We start from the raw sequence: 14,076 nt of genomic DNA on the forward strand, positions 1-14,076 counted from the left end.
CTGGCGGCACATTTTCCAGCCCCCCCTCCTCCGTTGGTACATCTCCCCCCGCTGCCAGCACATGTCCCTCCTCCCACCGCCCCACTGGTACATCTTCCCCCGCTAGCTGGCACATCTCCCCCCTCTAGCTGACACATCTCCACCCCTTCCCCCCCGCTGGCACATCTCCCCCCCATATCACACATCACACACACACAGAGATACAGAGACACAGCCCCGATCCAGGCAAGGACACGCCCCTTCCCATAGTAGCCACACCCCCCGCCCCCTGCTCCTGCTCTAACAGATTTGCTGGACAGCTGAGGGAAACTTAGAATGTCCATAATTTGGGAGGTGAGTCACATTGGAAGCTGAAAATAGTTGCGTTGACCTACAAATCCGCAGCACAATGTACAGTGAAAGTTTAGTGGTGCTATGTGGTGCTGTTTGTGAGATTTCGATGTTTCGGACATACAACCAAACAAACAGACGGAATCCAACTTAGAATTATAGTATAGACTAGCTGAAAGACCCGGCGTTGCCCGGGATGTAATGTTCCCGTTCCTCTCTCCCTCCTCCCCCCTCTCTCTGTTTGTCCCCCATTCACATCAATCCAGTCCCCCCCCCTCCCTCCCTCCTTTACAGCTTCATGTAGCGTGTGTGCGTCAGTCACTGTGTGTTTGCGCGCGCGTCAGTGAGTCTTTGGAAAGTGGGCATATGTAAAGTGTGTGTGTGTGCACACAGGGGTGAGAGTGTCAGATGAACTTACCAAGGACTCTGCAGGGCATTGGTGTGTGTGTGTGTCTAAACACAGGGGTGAGAGTGCGAGATGAACTTACCAATGACTCTGCAGGGCTTCTTTGGGGGTATGCTGTCAGTGCAAGTGTGTGTCAGTGATGTCAGTGTAAGTTTTGGCCAATGACAGTCGTGTGGGCGGTGTGTGTCACAGTGGGGCGTACCTCTTGGGCAATGACAGTCGTGCTGGCCACGGACCAATCACATTCACCGCAGCTAGTACCAACCTTTGATTTTATATATTAAGATATGGCAACTGCAATATGCAATATAATTCTGCAACTGTATGAGCTCTCACGCCAATACATTTTTCTGAATCCCATTTCCATGTAAATAGAAAAGAACACTCTCATATCTAGTGTTCATCACATACTCATGCAGTAGTTTATTATTAGCATATATTATCTAGTTACAATGGTCAAATTGTGCATTGGATATTATCTAACTACATGGCTTGCACTATCCTAAGACAAGTGTCTATCATAACAAATCTGTTCAAGAAAAGAGGGAACACTGTAGCTTTGAGTGGCACTATTTATAAGGCACTAGCTGCATTAAAATAAAAATATATACAGTATATATACAGTATATATATAGTATATATATGTATGTGTGTGTGTGTGTTTTAACAACCAGCACATTCGATAATGTTACTAAGCATTTGAGTTAAGCACCTTTCCTTTTGTTGATGTTGTTCTTCGGAAAAAAGTATGTATACCCTGATGGATTTCACAAACCCCTCTAATGTTATGGCATTGAATCATAAAGCACATCAGAGGCTGCATACGCTTTCCTCCCTCCATCAAGAAGAAAAGAGAAAGGAAAAGAATAAAGAAAGGCAGATGTGATGTATTTTTTATTGTAAAGGTAAATAATGCAGTTTCAGATGTATGTTTTGACGTTCAACCATTTTTTTAACATTTATTTGAATGGGTCTTAAGGTGTCTTTTGGCACTAGATGTCTTATGGAACAGCCCCCATTATTAAACATGTTCCAGTATACGTATATAAATCCTCATATACACAAAGGTGGTTATTTACTAAAGTCTCCAGGCTGCAAAACTTGTGCAAAACCAATGTAAAATAATTGCACCAGATTTATCAACAGAAAACTCCAACTGCTTACCACAGGATTCATTTTATTTGGTAAATATGGTTCTGGGTTTTTTGCACGGGTTTCGGGAGACTGTAATAAATAGACTCCAAAGTTTAAATTTCAGGCTGGAGCAGATAATAACTTACAGTATTTGGTACAGATTCTTCAGTTTTTGCAATGTTCAGTTCCTAACTTGCATTCATTCTCATTTGCCACATGGGGGAGTCTATAACTTGATATGCCCCGACAATGATGAGCGCACTTACAATATTTTCTATACAGTGCAGAGAATATTCTTTCAAATATGAAAAAAAATAGGAAATTATCTTTCTAACTACGTAGTACTCACCTGGTTGAGTTTCTGCCAGTACTCTGGTCCTTTTTCCATTTTCCTGAAACTTGGAGGAATGTACCAAAAGCAGATATTTGCATACTCCGGCTATTAAAAAAGGGAATCAAAATGTTGAATTAACATGTTGAGTTAAAAAGGAAAAACAATTTGAATATTTGCATAGGTAACTACAGCAGCAGTGCGCAAACTGGGGGTGTGCTCCCCAGGGGGGGCGGGTGATTCTTCTGGGGGGCGTGGGCAGTTGCAGAGGCCCCGCGCTCTTCCCCAAGGCATTTCATTTAATGCCAGGGGATCGCGTGAGGCCCCTGCAACACTCCACTAACCTTGTTTCAGCCGGCTGTGACACGTTGCCATGGCAATGCAGCCCCAAATGCCGCTGCGGGGCCGAATGATGCGATGTCACAACCATCAAATGACGCTGCGGGTCACGTGACATGACATCACATGACCCCGCAGCGTCATTTGGCACATTATTAGACACGAGGGGGGGGGCGCGACCGAGGAGGGAGCAGGTAAGGGGGGCGCAGGCGCGGGGAGTTTGCGCACTGCTGAACTACAGTAATTTCTGAATATGAAAATCTTAATTGGTGAGTTGTATTCCATAGATTTGGTGTTTTTATTTCAAATGATTACTACAGTATGTCCTTAATGTAGACCAGATCTGTGAATTTAATGTCACCCTTTGCTAGAGGTGAACAAATTACTTTGTCAATGGCACTGATTTCTCCTAGCTATCTCTATGGAGGTTAATAGCTACAAAAAATCTACCTGGTATACTGTGTGCCAATGTTGTTTTTACTGTAGATTCCACCCTGCTTTCTGCTGACTTCTTGGTGCTCAGGTCTTTCTCTCTCTGATCTCTTTCTGTCTTCTGTCCAATATATTTTATTTTATTTCTAGTGAAACCAAAGAGTGATGCTTTGGAGTGTAAATCAGTATTGCTGACCTGAGGAATAGAGGAGAACTCTCGAAAGCTTCTCTTATAATATCAATTGTTCGTCCAAATAAAAAAAGAGAATCACCTAATACTGAAGTACTCATTTCTTCAAATATAATTTTTTAAAAGCAGAAATGTATTTTCCCTGTACTGTGTGAACATGCTCTTTATTCTAATGTCTGCATACTAATTTTGGACAAACCTGCGTACATGGTTGATGCTACTGTAAGAAGCAATAAGAAAAAATAACAATAAGGTAATTTTGCATGAAGTTTGATATGAATGGCATCTTCCTGAAACATTGTCATCTTCATCACATTGAAATATCATAGTGAAATATCATATTAAAATAGAGCAGGGGCAAATTCGCCAGGAAGAAGTAGTACATTCCTAAAGCAAAGATCATATTCTCTTATTAAAATATGTTTTCCTTATAATGTAATGTTTTATGTAGAATATTAAAAATGTACGTCAGCTCCCTCTGTGAGCTCGTCCGCTACCATATATGTGAAAGATGTGCAAATGTACTCTATAGAGACTGAAGAAGCCCTCCAAGGAATTTGGTTACCATGGACTCCTTAAATGTGAAAAAAAACTCTTAACAATTAATACTTCAATCTGACTGCATAAAAACATCTACCTGTAAATGTTAATAGTTAAAAGTTACATCTTTGTAAATCTGAACTGTAAAAACAACTTTATCTCCATGCAGAATTGAATAAACAGTACTCTAGGACAATGAATGGTGGCTAGAGCTATATTATTTATCTATTCTTTAAACGTAATTATCAATTTCTTTCGAGGCATCAACAAAAGTTAAGGGTTTATTTGATAAAAAAAACCCCAGCTGCAAAACTTTGGTGAAACTGGAGTATATATATATATATATAGCAAATAGAAATACAACTGTATGCTCATTTGCATGTCTTAGGCAGGTCTGCAACCCCGCCTTTCACCATTATCACCCAGCACACAGCACTTCCACTGCAGCAAGGGTTTCTGGGAAATGACATGCAAATGAGCACACAGTGCACTTTTTGCTTCAAAAAACATTTTTAACATGGTTCCCTATAGGCTTAAGCTTGCTGCATGGTCACAGGTTTGAGCACAGCCAGGGTTAAGATATATATATATATATATATATATATATATATATATATATATATATATATATATATATATGCTATTGAATGCTACTATATATAATGTTTTCCTTCTCAAAATCTGGTGCAGTCATAGACCCAGATTCACTGTAGAGGACTAAGCTTTAGCATTACTATACAGTATATGCTAATTTAGATACACAAAATGTATTCCAATGACTTAAATTAGCATATTTCTCCGGTGTGTTCTTGTTTGTGCGTATGTCTCTCTACCTAGAGAAGTGTGTTCGTAGAGTACAAAAATAGTATCTCTCCCCAGGCCATTAAGTTAAGCAACGGCCGTTGTTTCTACAGCACATATAATAAAGTGGATATGCATTAAATTATAAAAAATAACGTCTATAACTAATATAGGAAACCTGATGTTATTTGTCGTGATTTAACAGAGATTAGTGTATCTGGGCCTTTATATGTACAACAACTTTAGTGACTGGGCCTTATTGCTCCAATTTTGTCAACATTTTGCCCCTTGGAGACTTTGGTAAATAAACCCATTAATATAATTAGCAGGTGTTAGGGAAAAATAAACCTCTGAACACAGTGTGATTTATTACTACTAATATTATTCAGTGCCTGCTGTGCTTCCAGCTTACCAGGGGTTCTCTGAAGCAGTGGACATATAATTTTAATATAATGTAAACTCCTCGTCAAACTAAAAGGGGTTGTTAATAACTATTTGTTAAATCCAGACTATAGTAGTTGGAACTCATGTAACCATATAATTAGGAATTTTTATGATTACATGGTAGTAGAGATACAAGGTACCCTTTGTGTAAAGTACACGTTGTACTATATCATTTACAAGTAAAATGGTATTAAAACATACTGTACTTTTCAGTAAACTACTTAATCCACAGGCAGTTATTGTACCTGCTAGTGCATCAAAACATCATGGATAATGTATTCTCACCCCACCATAATTATTGGCGCTCGTTATGTCTGTTCAATGGATGTATTCCAAAATATTGTGTATTGGATTTACTGCCAAACCTTGTTAGTGGGTACAATAATGGCTTTGAGGGTAGACAGTCTGTTTAATATATAGGATACATACAGTATATGTTTATACTTCATAATTAATACAGCCTGCAATTTTTTTTATTGTTGGATACTTAACAAGCAAAAAAAGCCAGTGAACTGATGCAGCGGCCGTTATTCGAACACATCTCGGCGCCGATTTTGAGTTCTCTGCTGTTCCCCACGCAGCATGAACACGGCCAATCGCCCCAGGCACCCGCGCTTATCGTGGATGTTTTGTTTGAATTTCATGGATTCTGTTTCTTTGTTTGCAATAAAATGGATGAATTGTAATGTGTACAGCACTGTGCTACTGTGCTACTGTGTCAATTTCAAGTTTTTAAAAGCCAGAATACTAAAATTTGTTTTTCTGCACTCGCCGCGCTTGCATCTTAGTGCGAGAAGGCTGGAATTCATCCCGCGGTTTCAAATCGGGATTCCGATGTACATGACGCGTGAAGTGTTCGAATAACGGCCGCTGCATCAGTAGCACACCAAAAATACAAAACTATTTTCAACTAAAAAAAAAGCCCCAGTAAAAAAAGCACAATGGCAGGTTGCTATGAAATAAGCAAATCCATACAACTTGAACAGGAAGAAATAGCCACAACAATGAATTGTGCACACCTCAAAATAGCATATAAAGTCACAATGTATTAAATCACTCCCAAGTTCATAGCTAAAAAAAATAGCAAACTGAAATTTCAAAAGTGCAAAGTCTCAATGTAAAGTTTACAAAAAGGTATATTGTGAGTTACGCAGGGCATTCCTGCCCAGGGGACACAAGCCTCCATGCACAGCTCTAATGCATTAGTAAATGATACTGTGGAGGTACGCAATCAGCAAAATGTTTTCCGTCTAACCAAATGCTAATTCGGATATTCAAATGACGTAGATTAGCATAATCCCCGGGTATCTCAGGTGTGTTACTTTTTGTGCACTTGTAATCGTATCTCCCCACGTATTGTACAAAGTTGTATTTGGAGAGAACAAATATAGTCTCTCTCTCTGATCTTTCATCAGTAGGATGTACTTTATAGGACTATTTAAATAACTACGGTACATAATCCAAAGTGAAGCCTGATAAGACCTTTTTTTTTATGGTTCCTTTTGTCATAAAAAGCTCAAAAGAATTTGAAAATTGATTTGTAAGTATAAACAATTCACTTTTATATAAATATACAGTAGCATTTTGAAACCACAATTTTTATCAGGATTACCTACCTCCCACAGAAGTTCAAATCCATCTCTTTTCTTAATTTCATTTGCTAGATATCTGCAGAATAAAAGTTAATTATACGTGATGCATGATAGCCAGAGGTATATTATTTTGTAGTATCCCTTTTATTGATAATGACATGTAATATCTGATAAATAGTCCTCTACCGCATCTGAAAGACTTTACATAATATAGTTACATTGGCAGACTATCTTGCTGAAGAACTTGCACAGAATACACATTATGTATCTTCACATATTATACTGATGCAGCGGCCGTTATTCGAACACATCACGGCGCCTATTTTGAGTTCTCTGCTGTTCCCCACGCAGCATGAATGCGGCCAATCGCCCCAGGCACCCGCGCTTATCGTGGATGTTTTGTTTGAATTTCATGGATTATGTTTCTTCGTTTGCAATAAAATGGATGAATTGTAATGTGTACAGTTCTGTGCTACTGTGCTACTGTGTCAATTTCATGTTTTTAAAAGCCAGAACACTAAAATTCGTTTTTCTGCTCTCGCCGCGCTCGCATCGTAGTGCGGAGAGGCTGGAATTCATCCCGCGGTTTCAAATCGGGATTCTGATGTACATGACGCGTGAAGTGTTTGAATAATGGCCGCTGCATCAGTAAAAGAGAATGACAATACAATATTATAGATAGAAGAGTTTGGCGGACAGATTGTCCAAATAATGACTTGGCCTTCCTCCCCTAGACTGGGGCAAACAAGAGACATATCCTTGCTTTCATGTAGCCTCAAAGAGGAAACATCACAACATTAGCTGTTAGTGTGAGGAATCGCCATCCTGGCGGCCTTAGACTGTCTCCTCACCTTAAAGACCCTCCTGCGATGAACATCCAGGATGCGCAATCTTGTGGCCCAGTTACGCGCTCGCAGATCTTGCATGGTCTAACTCTCCGCCTGCGGGTTTTGACTCGGCCCCCCGCTCTGGCGCGCGACGGGTGCGCTTGTCCAGCCTCCCTGCTGACGCGCGATCCAGGCTCCGCCCCGCTCTGATTATGGACAGACCAGCGTGGGAGTGACGCGTGTTCTAGGCTCCGCCCCCTGACCTCCGTGACACGCGCGATCAGACCCGCCTCCATTCCTGACCAGGCTGCATTATAGGGCACACCTGTGTGCACCAGCAGCCTATTGGATTTCACTTCCTAGTTCCATCCTGGCTTTCTATTAGAGGGTCTTCCTATATATACACCTTCCTGCTTCTGACCCTCATTGCTGAGCATAGTGTAGTGTTACGCCGTGCCTGGCTGCATTCTTGTCCTGTGACCTTGCCTGCCATGCCTGTTAACCTCTTGTTGCCTGACCCTGCTTCTCATTTTGGACTCTGCATCTCTCCTGATCCGGCTACGAACGACCATTCTCCAGTCCTGACTTCGGCTAAATACTCCAACGATCCGATACTCTCCTATCCTGAACCTGGCTACGTACCCCGACGATCCGCTACTCTCCAATCCTGAACTTGGCTACACACCCCGACAATCCGCAACTCTCCACTCCTAACTTGCCAAGTACCCTCAACTATTCTCACGTCTCTAATCCTGACCTGGCTTGCACGACCAATCTACATTCTAGGCGCGCCCGCTTGGCTGTGGGTTGGCGTTAATCAATTCCCTACCTCGGTCGCGCTTCGTTTGTGGTGAGCTACGCGTTACAGTTAGCAACTAACAATCTTACTGTGTTTGAGCTACATGATCTAATTACAACACAAATATAAATAAATACAATACTTTCAGGTTCTTTATCAATATTAATAAAACATTTTTAATAAATATATATAAAATAAAATGTCATATTCCCACTTTAATCGAAAACCAAACAAGTGGTCCTTATGCAGAACCACCAGAACCAAACCTGAAATATGTTAAGAGGCATAACCAAAGCACCAGACCAAACAAGACCAGACCTAACAATACAATAGGTCATACAATACTGTATGCATGGTATAAACTAAACATGAATTGCTAAGACATCTGTCTGCCCTGTTGACATATAGTTTGCAACATCTAAAATATTTCTTCCTGCACCCTGTCAGATCCAATAATTCTGTATTGATAAAAGATCATGATTACCAATAATTAAAAATAACCCCCTTTGCTTCGATGTAGAACAAAAATATTTTGCCAGCATGTCTACAAGAGAACATGACTGAAAATCTCACTGACACACTGGGGAGATTAAAGTGACATGTTGGACTATCAATCTCTTGCTTTAAAAAAATAATAATAATAAAAAAATATCTGAGTAGGTAATACACTTCAACCTAAAGATCTTACTTTAGATTTCACTTATAAGGTGTATATTAAAAAAAAATAAAACCTTAACTAAGAAAATGTAATTGATATAACTCAACCTTGATTTACATGATTGAAGGAGTCAGTGAAAAAATGAAACCTGTGACAAGTTTAGCGCCTCTGCTCTGGGCTCTGGCAGTGGAAAAGTACAGTCCTTAAGTTATAAGGTCAGTAGTCTAGCTGTGAAAGCCAAATCTATTTTCAGACACTAAGGCACATTAGCTTTGTCGCCTTTCAGTAATCCCCAATGTAATATATCAGGATGATGCAAGCACCTTAGCTAGCCAAAAAGCTGAAACTAGGATTAATAAAAAGCAAAAACCTGACAGCTAAAGCACCACCCTATCCCCTCAATGGACTTCAAAGCAAATCAGACTATTTGTAATTGCATTCAGCGGATAGAGTATCACCACTATAAAAAATGATCTAATTAGAGTTGCAATCTCCTGTAGGACCAAACTGAAGTAATTGTGGCAGTGATATGTTTAAAATGTTAAAGCTACTCATATAAGTCAGACATAAGTATTTAAAATTGATGAAAATCAGCTAATTATGTTTTTTTTTTTCATTTACAATATGAACTTTGAATAGTGTGCTGACTGTGTTTATTCAACACCTCCCCTCTCCCCCTGTATGAGTACCAATTAAATAAAGGCTTAACATTAATTGCCATAAAGCACACCCTAAAATTGATCTTACTGTGTTTCCAAACATATCCAGGATAAACTATTAAATATTTGTTAAAATGCCTATACAGTACTTGTCGATTTTTTTTTAAGACATAAGTCACCTAACTGAACTTATTCAATTAAAGGGGAAATCCCTCCTAGTGCCAATGTGAACTAATTCCAGTGACATGTTAAGGGGTCTCATCTGTGTAATTGATACCCTTTTTACCCAAATCTGACACCTAGAAGTATGTTTCATTTATTTTATAAAGTTTGCATAGGGAGGGATTTGATTTCCTCTAGTTACTCCCTTTTGTGTGATTGCACTGTGTGTTCAGGGAGAGCTTGTACAGCCAGAGCGCACTTCCCCTTAACTGTATTGGTTCTCTGATAAGGACAGCGTGAGATAAGGGTAAGAAAACACTTTTTTTTACAAACACTTCCCCATTCAGGGGTCCCTAGGAAATTCAACAGGCTGACTATGTGAGATTGTACTTACTGTACAGTATGCCATTTCTTATGTGGGACTTCAACATAAACTCATCAATAGTTGGCACCTCCAGTAGTTGGGAATTGAGTAATATTATTATTATTACCAACCTAGGATGTTACTCTTAGCTGCATTTTTCAATTCACATTCTAAAGTTGCAGTCCTCAATTTGTATACAATATCTTAATTTTTACTGATTTGACCCTGGTTATCACCATTTATTTTAGTTTTGGAAGAATATTAATTAAAAAAGACGTTTTAGATCAGCTTTGATGACTGAAACATCAAAGTCAACTCAGCAGTTTCTTCCGCGCTCCTTAATATTTTCCCCTTTGTGTTGCAGTTCTAATGAATGTTGATAAGTGGGACTGCACTTATCTTACAGAAGAGGTCTTATTTCCAGCTGAATAAACACTTGTTTGAGTGCATTTTACAATTATTGTCGGTATAACACAATGCACGGCAGACACATTTTAAACAGAAGGATTCCAAGACTGAATAGAAAGAATTCTGTGCTTGTCCTATCTAGCACTTACAAGAATCAATGGAAGGGCCAGGTGTAATGCATTCAAAATTATCAATGTGTCCCGTGATATTTAGATCAGACAAAGCATTTGTGATGACATTTTCAGTGTTATTCTGGATTAGACTACTTACATTAGGACCTGAGAGTCACCTACTCTTGTATCACCTCCCTATTTAATGTGCTTTAAAATCCCATTCCTGTACTCATGAAGATTTTAGCTCCATTTACTTGAGTAGAGATGGGTAAATGTGTAAAAATTCGATCCGCAAATTCTTCCCAGTGTTTTCAACAAAATTCAGTTCACGGTCCAATATTCTACCTGAAATCTGGTACAGTGTGGTAAATTTGGGTGAATGTACAGTACCTAAACCCACCTTATTCACTTTGACCTCCCTTTTTGCGAATGCCATAACATTTGACTGCGTATGTTATGAAACATGCAAATCGAGTGTGAATGTCTACACAATGGCCCCTAATGCAGACATTCACACCATAGCGGAGGCGCTACCTGCAAATACTTTGCACGCACGCAAGTTTCACTTTTTTTTAAAAAAGAGGCAAATGTGCCCGGTTGGAGATTGAGCTATGAATATTTGTGTCTGCGACTACTTTGCGCATCTCTATTGAGGAAGTAGACCACTCAACGGAATATTGAATAGGAGCTTATGTGTTGAGTAGGGTTGGCCTGTCCTTTCACAAACAGTTTGCTTAGTTGGTCATCTGCCTAAATTAACAATTCCAATTATTTTATCCTGGGGAGAGATGCAAATAGGTTAAGGCCCCTATTTAATATGCTGTGAAGCTGCCTTCTCTGTGCTGAAGATTGTAGCTGCATTCATTTCAATAAAGCTGAACTTTTCTCCAGTATGGGAAACTGTCTACAGCATATTGATTAGGGGCTTCGAGTTGAGGAAACAGGACAGAGAAAACGAGGGATAATTAACACATTCATAGCCAGATAAATATTATTTTCACAGAGATAGAAATGTGAGAAGCTTATGGATATGAAATAAAATCAGGATAAGAATTTAACCAAATGCTTTGGGGGAGAAGGGGAGAATTCTGATAATTTATTTTGTGATCCAGTTGTTTGTGTCTACATGCAAATTATTAATTGTCTTTATTGTCTTTATTCATTTGTTGTCTTTATTCATTTGAGTAATTTATGAAAACATATACAGTATATATGGTATGCTAAGTGAACTGTTACTATTAGTTCACCTGCTTACTGAGGTCCTCATTAAACAGGTTATGGAACACACAACCCACCAATATACAATTATATGGAGTGTTTGTCTTGGAACACTTTACCTGGCTAATGCAAGGGCACGGTTTACCCTTTCTTCAAGTCCAGTGGTCCCTAATGCCTTCCACATCATCCAGAATTTGAAAGCATCCGCGCGCCTGCTGCATTGAATAGATTTGTCCCCTGTATCATATCGCACATCATAGAATTTATCCTGCTGGAAAAGATATGTGGCCTCTGCTGAGTGACACCTTTCAAGTAGGCCCTGCAAAAGATGAAAACAAATACATTCAGATAGTAATTTACTAAGGCTGAATTCTATTGTATTCTGTAATAAAAAAAATGAAGAACATTATGGGTCTCCCTAAAGCAAACCTTTGATAGTAACGTGTTATACATCTCTAACCCATAAGCCTCCTCTGCTGGTATTTACTTCTAAATCATTACTACTGAACATGGTCCTGAAATCTTCTAAGATAAGATATTATTACATTTCCTAGTTTTATAACAATGTTGCCAAATTGCACCTATGGGCTCCTCTTTTACAACTGTGTATAAACGTAATTGTAAACAAATTAGTTTTCTTATATAGAACTAGCAACGTATGCAATGCTGTTCATAGAATTTTGCACGTGGCTGCATTGAATATGCTGTGTAGCTTGGGAAGTGGGATGCAATAGGGACGATTTCAGTCCTCTTCATTTAAATAGAGCTGAACTCTTCTCTAGTAACAGATAGACGGCTTAAAGCTGCAGTTCAGTCAATATCCTGCATGTGTGTTTTTTTTAATAAATCAGTTCTGTAGTAAGAAAAAATACTTTTAGCATTTTCTGTTTTAAAAAAAACAAATTTGAAAGACCAATTTTCTTGTATTCTATTTTAACAGCCATTTGCTAAGGCACTGCCCCTTCATGTCCTGTCACAAGCTCTGGCACACCCCTTTGTCAGCCCTGCCCTCCCTCTAGCACATGTCAGTGCAGGAGTGCTCATGAATATTCATGAGCTTCCATTGACTGACAGAAGCACATAAAAACACATGCCAGCTCTAATTATGTCACCAAATTTCGCCTATCAATACATGGAGAACGAATTGACCTGCAGCTATACAGTTCTTTAGGTAATTAGAGATTGCACACATGAAACTATTGAAGTAAAAAATAAAAAAATAAAAAGACTGAACTGCAGCTTTAACATCCTATTTTATAGGGGGCAAATAGTTAATGTTATGAAGAGTTTACAATATGTGAAGTACATGGAGGCAGTTGACTCATACTGTAGCTTTGTCAGTATAATTGCACTGACAAAAAAATCCAGTGTAGTATCATTATTGTTTCAAGGTGTAATTTCTTAAAAATGTTTTGGAGAAAGATGCATTCGAAAAAAGTCCCTCATAAATATGACACATGGTAGCTGTGAAAAAAGTTATTCATAGATAGATTATTACAGAGGTTTAGAAATGTCATAACTTACTTCTTTACAGTATATTACATATACTGTAGCACCCTTCATACAGTATATATTTTAAATTGCTCCATGATAAAAAATATGTTGTGCATTTAATAATTACAACACTAAGCTATTACATCTTATGAGATACATACTGTACAGTAGAACAGCAGCAATGTATTGGACTCATGAAAATCTGTGGGATTGAAAACTAAAGCTGTGTGTTCACCCAAACTTTTCAACCATTTTCTATTTGCGAAAAAAGTCAGACTTCGAAAGCCAAGAATTAGGTCAATGTGCATTTTAACTTTGTTTAATGATGCTCACTCCCATCCAGACCCTGTAATAGGCCTTTTGCTGGAGAGAAAAAGTGGGACAGACTGACAGAGGGAGACAGAAAGATGGGGGGAGACAGAGACAAAGATGTAGTAAGAGAGAGACAAAAAGATGACGAGACAAAAAACCCTATTTTGTGATATGGATAGGGGTTAGCATTATAAAACGAAAATAAAATGCTTGGTGAATATCTTGAGAATTTTGACTGAGCTGTGTTTCTTTGGCAAAACTGAGAAGTAATAGTGGAAATGTATGATTCATGGGAAAATATATTAGTCCTTTAAAGTTCATCAGGAATTGAATTTGGTAAAAAAAAAAAAACCATTAACAAGTTTGAGAATGCATTTGAGAAAGTTTTGGATTTCTGTGTTGGAAACCATGTCATCGTAACAATCATTTCCCCCATGTGCTATACATGGGCCCTATCAATAAAATGTACAGTTCTGGTATGGCGCACGTTAATGCCATTTCATACTTAGGCTGTGTCCATAGA

General features: G+C 38.8%; 1 protein-coding gene across 3 annotated transcripts in view; it reads right to left on the reverse strand.

Moving 5' to 3' along the window:
* GADL1 (glutamate decarboxylase like 1) overlaps positions 1-14,076 on the reverse strand; it is a 311,010-nt gene that overhangs the window by 54,138 nt on the left and 242,796 nt on the right. For all 3 annotated transcript variants that reach the window (XM_075587018.1, XM_075587016.1, XM_075587017.1), the window contains 3 exons: positions 11,867-12,066; positions 6,564-6,615; positions 2,220-2,309 (listed from right to left, as the gene is read on the reverse strand). In XM_075587018.1, the coding sequence (XP_075443133.1) occupies positions 2,220-2,309; positions 6,564-6,615; positions 11,867-12,066 (342 nt within the window). The remainder of the gene's footprint in view (positions 1-2,219; positions 2,310-6,563; positions 6,616-11,866; positions 12,067-14,076) is intronic.

The sequence above is a fragment of the Ascaphus truei genome, chromosome 2 (assembly GCF_040206685.1).
Source record: "Ascaphus truei isolate aAscTru1 chromosome 2, aAscTru1.hap1, whole genome shotgun sequence".
NCBI lineage: Eukaryota > Metazoa > Chordata > Amphibia > Anura > Ascaphidae > Ascaphus > Ascaphus truei.